This window comes from Arachis ipaensis, chromosome B07 (genome assembly GCF_000816755.2).
Source record: "Arachis ipaensis cultivar K30076 chromosome B07, Araip1.1, whole genome shotgun sequence".
Lineage (NCBI taxonomy): Eukaryota > Viridiplantae > Streptophyta > Magnoliopsida > Fabales > Fabaceae > Arachis > Arachis ipaensis.
The window spans coordinates 20,484,790-20,494,166 of NC_029791.2; the positions used below are offsets into that span (position 1 = coordinate 20,484,790).

Genomic DNA, 9,377 nt, shown 5'->3' on the forward strand with positions numbered 1-9,377 from the left:
TTCGTAACTAATAAATTTATAAAAAATACTTGATAAAATTAATAAATTAAAAAATGATTTAAAAATATAAGAAAAATCTATTTTTTTTATGTAAAAAATAGTGGGTGCTGCTTGTCACCCTGCCAAATTAAAGCATGTGGATTAAGTGGGATGGGTTTGACTATTAATTATATTTTTTTAGTGAACTCAATTTTCAAATTAGTTCCTCCGTTTTTATTGGTGAATTAAAGGGTTTATTTTGATTTGTTTGTCACCACTACAAAAAAAAAATGTTGAATATTATTAGATTTATAGAAAAAAAAATGAAATTAATTCGCCAGTAATAAATTTATCATCGGATTTTGTGTCGGTTCTAATTCGACGGTATTAACTTTGTCAGTAAATTATCAGATTTTGTTGTCTGCCGGTAATTTTTGGTAGATTTAATGGCGGATTTAGCTTTTAAGCTGCGAATATCTGGTGTTAGTTACCGGCGAATTTTTTCTGACGGTAAATTTGGCGCCAAACTATTTTGTTCTCGCATTTTTACCGTCGGATATTTTTGCGGGAGAATCCGACGGTAAGTTCAATTTTTTTTAAAGATTCTAAATAATAGAAGTCAAATATATTAAATTATCAAGTGCACGAATAAAATTAAAAGTCAAATAACAAAGAATATGATACAATCAAACAGTGTATAAAAAACTCTAATCACTGAAAGTTGTCATCATCATCGTCGTCTTGCTAATCCTACTGCCGATCACATCAGTACACTCTTGTGTACATCAATAGAAAACTTAGGTTTAGTACATCTATAACTTAGGTTTAGTACATTTATAACTTCGAAGTAATCTATAAAATTCAATTATATTTAGAATTTTTTAGAAATTCTGGCAGAGTTTTATCTATAACTAGAATGTGTCAACCACTATAATCATCAACAATTCACTTAAACAGCATCATCTATCAACAATCAAGAATTATCACACACAAAATTGCAATTCAAACCTACTAAACTGAATCGAACATATCTTAATAACCTAAGTCCACTAAAACTAGTAAATTGAATGTCACTAAATTAAACTGACTAACTAAAATGATTTACATATAAAAGACTTAAAATAGTACTCACGCTGAAGTCCCATCAGGCCAAATCTTCATCCATACGATGAGAGGTGGTGGAGGGGCATCTAACTGCGATTTGTGAGAGGATTCCGGCAGCGTGGTGTCTGTCATTGGAGGCGTCGTCGTCGAGATAGTGTTTTGCTGAGTGGATGAAGGTGATGGAGGAGTCCAATCTGACAAAACAGACGAACGACTTCCTGGCTGCAGGGGTGGTGCAGCAGTAGGAGCCACGTAGGTGGGATTAGGGACCATGATAAACGACTGGTTCTGTGCACCCATTGCCTGTGATGTCACAGGGGTAGTCGGCGTAGAGGGGGACGACTGAGAAGACCCAGAGATTCCAGTAGAACCCCTCCCTCAACCACGACCACGTGGTCGATCTGTGTACACTTCTATTTCTCGTCATGTCTGCAAAGAGAATATCAATTAACACTAATCACAAATACAATGTACATTTATATCAAATATAAAATTTATAGACATTTTATATCACATAAATCAGCAAATAGAACACAAATTCTGTGTACATTTATATTATTTGAAAAAAATTGGCATAATCTCCCCTAAAGTTGGACATATATCCACCTTTACGATTCATATAAATCCAACCAACCTCAATCATGAATTAAAACTTACAAACAACCACAACATATCCAAAATAACCTAATCAGTTAACTAATTAGTTGAGTTCCTAACTACTTAGGTGTTTTAATTTATTCATAATCAAACCAATAACTTAATCAACAACACCACAAACATGTTTTAATTAGAATCAAAACAAATCGGAATCAAATAATGAATACAAAATTATGATAACAAATCAGAACCAAATTTATAATAACAAATCAGAATCAAATAATTACGAACATAATTATAATAACAAATCAGAACTAAAATAACGAACACCAAATTATAATAACAAATTAGAACCAAAATTATAATAAATTATAATAACAATCAGAATCAAATAACGAACACAAAATTATGATAACAAATCAGAACTAAACTTATAATAATACAAATCGAAATCAACTAACAAACACAATTATAATAACAAATCAGAACCAAAATTGTAATAACTTATAATAACAAATTAGTATCAAATAACGAACACAAAATTATGATAATAAATCAGAACCAAACTTATAATAATAAATCAGAACCAAAGTTATAATAACAAATCAAAACCAAAATAACAAACACAAAAAGAAAATTTAGAAGCATTACCTAAGCACCAGCGCCAAGAAGAGGGCAGTAGAAGCGGCGGCAGCAGCAGCAACAAAAGCAACGACAAAAGCAGTGACAACAACAACAGCAGAATCCAACAACAACAATAATGACAAATTTAATTTACAATATATAAGAGTTTTATGTAATCATCTAATCGTTATTGTCACATTAATGGAATTAACTAACTTTTAAATTACGTATGAATTTAACTAGATATAAATGTAATTAAAATTAAATTCTTTTTATACATAAAGAATATAATTGATAATGTAACAGTGTGTTTATCTTAAAAAAGGCAAGTTACTTAAATAGAATAATTAGAACCCGAAATGATCAAATTGCAACTTTTCCAAACTGAAGACGCAATTGCAACTTTCTCATATCTATACAAATCGCTACTGGTAGCAGCAGATTCAGAATCAACATAAATCGCTACTACTAGCTGCGGTTTAAAACTGAAGCAAAAACTGTTATATGCAGTAGCGATTTTTGAAGGAATAATAGAACAAAGTATAAACCGCTATATGCAGTAGCGGTTTATGTGTCATACTCATCACTCTTGGAATCAGAACTTATCTCATCATCATCATTAATACTCATCACATCATTTTCCTGGTCATTGTCAAAGTCACTGCCTACAGAGTAATCGGAATCACCACTCTCCTGATTATAATCATTGTGTACAATATACAACAACTCAGCACTGGGAACATCAGTTGCAGCACTAACTTCTCCATATGCTTTTGGTCTTACCTTACTTACCGACATGTACAAAAAGAAAGGAGCAAAGAGGATAATCACCTCTCTGAATAAGCCAATCAGAGATCGAACTGCTACTGAAACTGCCATCTCACGTGATTTCTTATACAAAGCAAGATCTCGTAGTAAGTGTGTTTGGTTTAGCAAAAATTAAACAAAAATAATAAAATGAAGATAGAAGATGAAGAAGGATAGTTGAGAAATAAAATAAAAATGACCTTGCATATAAAAAAGATGAAGAAGGTGAAGAAAGATAATTGATGATAAATAAAATGAAGATGAATGTGTATATATAAAAGTAAGAAGGTGAAAAAGGGTAGTTGAGAGAATAAATTTTACAATCAATTCTCAATGATAAGAATTGAAAGTAAATGTTACAAAATGTTGCTTAAGTAAATGTACGTTTGAGGGTAAAAATCATGTTAAAAAAAATTATCCAAACAAATTTGGTCCAACGTTCAAGACTTTTAAAGGTGCGTTCATGCTTCTGAACGCTAAACCAAACATACACTAAATGTTCATTCATTAACTACATTCCAAAATTTAAAATAAAGGAGAAACTTAACAATGCACAAGACATTGGTAACAGAAGTTCAAAAATAAAGGAGACATTTTCCAATTCTAAGATCAGAGTATGCAACAACACGTAAACCGCTGCTATCTCCAGTGATTTACACTCGTCCTCGTTTTCATATACACCGCTATTGTCTATAGCGGTTTATGCTTTGTTCTAGTATTCTTTCAGAGACTGCTGCTACATATAACGGTTTCTGCTTTAGCTTCTCTTCACGTAAATCACAGCTGGTAGTAGCGGTTTATGTTGATTTTGAATCCGCTGCTAGATTTCTATAAATATAAAAAAATTACAATTAAAAAGTTGTAATCCGATCATTTTAGATTCTAATTATTTTATTTGAGTAATTTGTTTCTTAAAAAATAAGAGCAAACATATATTATGGAAAAAAAAAAGCCAAAGTGATTGATAATATATAAGTAATGGAGAGAGTATTATTAAATTCTTGAGTTTTGCTAACAAGTATTCTAAATTTTTGCTTTTGTATTTTTAACACTTACCTTTTATTAGGATGGCTATTAGCAAAATTCTTATTATTTTCATTGACTTATACTTGTTTTATACTAATTAATAAGTCAAATTCAAACTAGCGTTTTACTACGTTAAAATATTAAAAACCGATAACATTTGACCATAATAAGTGTCTTAAAGATAATATATTAACAAAAATCCATAAAATTAATTATTGCACCTTATTTAATTAGTGGAAGACTTTTGTCGGATTGCCTTTTGAAAAAATATTTTTTTTTTACTATTTTAAAAAATTATTTTTTAGTAGACAAAAGACATATTCAAATAGATTTAAAATTAAATAAAAATATTTTATTTTTAAAATAATTTTTTTTTAACTAAAAAAATCAATCCAAACCAATACTATTTAGTGTGTGTTTGAATTGATATTTGTAAAACTGAAGTTTAAATAAGGTGTTTGTTACGGTACGATGATAAATTCATACGTACCGATATATTAAAAATATGGACAAATAGTAATAAGTCACGTAGAATTTATTTTTCACATCAGTATTTATTTTTTTTATTTTTAAATATATATTATATCACCATTTTTACTAATACACCCCTTTTAACTAAATAAAAATAAAAAAATATTTTTAATTTAATTTTACTAAAGTCTTAAACATCCTTACTTTATTTGATTAGACAAAAATACCCTTTTAAATTAATCAAATTTTAGAATTCAATTAATCCTAATTTTATAGTTTCAAATAATTTAAATAACAAAACAAAAACATATTAAAAAAAAAAAACAAAAATCAATCGTTCTTCATATTCTCCGATTTCCCTAATTATTCGTGTCCCCCTCTAAAACAAATCAAAACATATCAATAAAACTAAAAATCAATCGCAAAATCCTAGCCTTAGGTTCTTTCCCACCGCCGTTCCCTGTCTCAGCGCTTCCGCTTCTTCCTCTTCCCTCAGAACCAAAACATGAAAATACGAAAAGGGAATAAAAAGATCCTAAATAGATAAAAGAAAGAGATTGTTTTTTTTAGTTGGAGGAATACAAATTGGAAAGGGGACAGAAAAGAAAAGAAAACGTGTTTTTGAAGAGTAGAAAGGAAGTGCGGTGAATGGAATAGACGATTTGAGAGTGTTGAATGAGGTGAATATCTCTCAGCAGTGTGTCTGTGCATGGCGTCAGAAACGGCGTCGTTGGTTGAAACGATGACTGTGTCTGAGAAAACAGGGAAGCATAGAGGGGAACACGAATAATTAGGGGAATCGGAGAAGATGAAGAACGATTAATTTTTTTTTAATATGTTTTTGTTTTGTTGTTTAAATTATTTGAAACTATAAAATTAGAATTAATTGAATTCTAAAATTTGATTAATTTAAAAGGATATTTTTGTCTAATCAAATAAAGTAAGGATATTTAAAATTTTTTATAAAATTAAATTAAAAATATTTTTTTTTTTATTTAGTTAAAATGGGTATATTAATAAAAATGGTGATATAATATATATTTAAAAAAAAAAATAAATGCTGATGTAGAAAATAAATTTCACGTGACTTATTACTACTTGTCCATATTTTTAATATATCGGTACGTATGAATTTATCATCGTACCGTAATAAATGAGTAGGGATGATAAAAATGAGTTTGTACCCACATCATTTATAACTGGAGTTTTGATTTAATTATTACATCTTGTATTTAAATGTAAATGAGTAGGGATAGTTGCGGTTCCCCTCTATATAAACCCCACAAAACCGCATATGCAATTGAAGCATAACAATAAACAATGGCTCCCAATAATCTCCATCAATATATTATTAGTGTGGGTGTTATTGTTTCTTTGGCAACATTTTTGAACCCAACATACGGTGATGATGGGTTGAGTCCTGATTATTATAAGGGAGTGTGCCCTCAGGCATTGCCAACAGTACGAGCAGTTGTGAAGCAAGCAATCCATAGTGAACCACGAAATGGAGCATCTTTGTTGCGTTTGCATTTCCATGACTGCTTCGTTAATGTGAGTTATATATACATCTAAAAATAGATATTCTCATTCTTATTTTCATAATGTCACCCTTTTTTTTTACTTTATTCTACTGATTCATGCAAATATATAATGTCAAAAAAATCATGTATGAATAGGAATGATAACACTACCCAAACTCGTGGGTATTCATCCCGCTCCTATCCGTTCGGAGCGGGTAATTACCTGCCTCGCACTGGGACGGGTTTTTAGCGGAGTCTTGGGAGGGGCGGGGCGGGGTCGGATTTAAGTAATACCCACCCCTACCCGTCCCGCTATATATATAATATATAATTTTAATATGTAATATGTATAATATATGTAAAATAATTAGTAAATGATTAATAATATTGTATCATAGTTAAATTTTTACTTTAATTTATGTTATGTATGTGATGATGGTTATATAAATTTTGAAATTTAATTTTATTTATTGAATTTTAATAATTATAGGGGCGAATAGGGGCGAAGTGGATTAGGATTCAACTTTTTATTATCCGCGGGTAGGAGTGGGGTGGGTTTTATGCGAGTTATTATAAGACAGAACAAGATCGAGTAGAGTAAAAACCCGTCTCTACCTACCCCGTTGTCACCGCTAGTTAGCAAGGATAATTAAGGTTATGTTTGGAATTAGGTATTGTGTTCCTTATTTGTCTCGTAGTTTATCAGCTTCAGCCACTGTTTTTTCCTCGAATCAAAATTCTAATAGTAAAATTATGCTATTCAAGTTACCTAAATAAATAGATTAGAGAAAATGTTTACCTGAATGTGCAAAACTGGTTCTTGTTACCTGCATGTGCAAAAAGCCATTTCTATGTAAACCATGGCAACCCACCACGGTTTCAAAACGTACGTAAACCGTGGAGACCCACAGCGGATTATGGTTGAAAAAAATAGAGTGTAAACCGTGGAGAGTCACCACGGTTTATGAAGAAATTTGTTTGCACATAAAACCCTGTGGGTCACCACGGTTTATGATGACAGGAAGTCTATATATATGTTGGTGATTCAAGCTCCATAAGAGATCATTCTCACAATGGCTAGTAAGGAAGAGAGTTTTCTTGCCCTAGTGCATTGCTCTGGGAAAATAAAAAAAAGCAAAAGAAAAGGTGTGAAGTTTACCGACAGAGAACCACTAAGTATTTTTATCAGGTCATCGATGACTTTGTCAGATCTGAAGAACAGCATCTTGGAGAAGCTTGGCGTGTTGGGTAGCAAGTGGGTGAAGAAACTATTCTACAAGATTCCCATGGCGGTTGTATCGACCGGTGTTCAGTATGAAACCTTTGCGGTTAAATATTTTATCATATATAAATTAATTTAATTTATAATAATAATAATAATAATATTTATTATTATTTTGGTGATAATCTCTTTTACTTTTAGTGACAATAAAAATAACTAGACATCTATTGATAATTAGATATTAATCATTTTATACTTTATACTTTGTTATTAAAAATTTTAGTGACAATTATAGCGGTCACCATTAAAAACTTTTTAATAATCACAAATACACTTTATAACTTGTCATTCTAATATATAATAATAACAAATATATAATTTTAACAAAAGATAAATTAACTAAAGGAAATAATGGTTATAGTGCTATTGCCAGTAAATTAGTTTTCTTGTAGTGACATAAATATGCGGAAGTTATATAATATTATTGTGAATGCTATAATGCTATGACACATCTAAATTATTACAGTGGTTATGGTGATTAAAAAATTTTGATAACACACTTAAAAATTATGGTAAAAATTAAGATGATATTTTTTTTTATCATTTGACAATATTTTTTAATTTATTTATATTTTTTATAGTTTTTCTTTATTTTTATTTTCAAATAATTAAAAATATTTTTCAATAGTAATAAAAAACATAATTTTTGTTATATTTTTAAGTATTGTCAAAATTTCATGGACATTATAACTACCATAAAGATAGATAATAACATTCATCATAGTAGATATATAACTTTATACAATACATATTGAAATCTTAATATAAAAGCGTTTAAAGAAAAATAAAGATGGTCTAAAGTGTTTAGAAAAAGTACAGGGCTGTGACGGATCGGTTCTACTAGATGACACTCCGGAGATGAAGGGAGAAAAGACAGCAACCCCAAATAACAATTCCCTTCGAGCATTTGATGTTGTTGATGAAATCAAAGCAGCTGTCGACAAAGCTTGCAATGGTCCTCTTGTCTCTTGTGCAGATATACTTGCTCTTGCTGCTCGTGATTCTGTATTCATTGTGAGTTTCACAAAATTCAATCTTTTATTTATATTTTTATTCAATTATAGTAGTTATACGTTAAAATTAACTATTAATATAAAATATATTTTAAAATATAAAATATACATTAAAAATGAATTAAATTATATATGTTTATACATATAGGGACTAATTTTTTGGAGCTGATTTTAACGTGTTTGATTTCTATATGAATATCATCCGTCAATGCTTGATTTGTATATTTATTGGAGTGAATATTTCATTCGGTCTCTGACAATCACCTCGAAAAGACAACGAGATCCCTAAAAAAAAAAAATACCCAATTTGGTTCCTGCTATTTTTTTTTGGAATTGATTAGCCCTTGTGCCAAAAAAATAACATTAACTTTTTTTTGGCACAGAGGCCTCGTTGTCCTTTTGAGATAATTATTAGGGATCGGATTAAATTTTTTTTTTCAAAAATCTCGTTGTATTTCGAAATAATTATCAGGAGCTATTTTAGGTTTTTCTCTATTTATTGTGTATTTGTGTTTTACCGGTGACTTTTGCAAAAATGGAAATGTTTTGTTAAAATTAAATCCGCAAAGGCCACCGAAGACAAATACTTAAGTAATTCCTTCAAATTATAGAATTTTCTCAATTCACCCCCTAAATATTGTTATTAAAAAAAAAAAGAATTCGTTCTAAGAGAATTTATTTTTTTAAAAAAAATACAATCAAAAATCTCGTCGAAATAATTATCAGGAGCTATTTTAGGTTTTTCTCTATTTATTGTGTATTTGTGTTTTACCGGTGACTTTTGCAAAAATGGAAATGTTTTGTTAAAATTAAATCCGCAAAGGCCACCGAAGACAAATAACAAATACTTACCTTCAAATTATAGAATTTTCTCAATTCACCCCCTAAATATTGTTATTAAAAAAAAAAAGAATTCGTTCTAAGAGAATTTATTTTTTTAAAAAAAATACAATT

The 9,377-nt window shown here is 29.6% G+C and overlaps 1 protein-coding gene across 1 annotated transcript in view; it reads left to right on the forward strand.

Moving 5' to 3' along the window:
* The window catches only part of LOC107608379 (peroxidase P7-like), a 5,937-nt gene continuing 2,480 nt past the window's right edge, over positions 5,921-9,377 (forward strand). The window contains exons 1-2 of the mRNA XM_016310184.2: positions 5,921-6,159; positions 8,230-8,424. Coding sequence (XP_016165670.1) covers positions 5,929-6,159; positions 8,230-8,424 — 426 coding nt within the window. The 5' untranslated portion in view covers positions 5,921-5,928. The remainder of the gene's footprint in view (positions 6,160-8,229; positions 8,425-9,377) is intronic.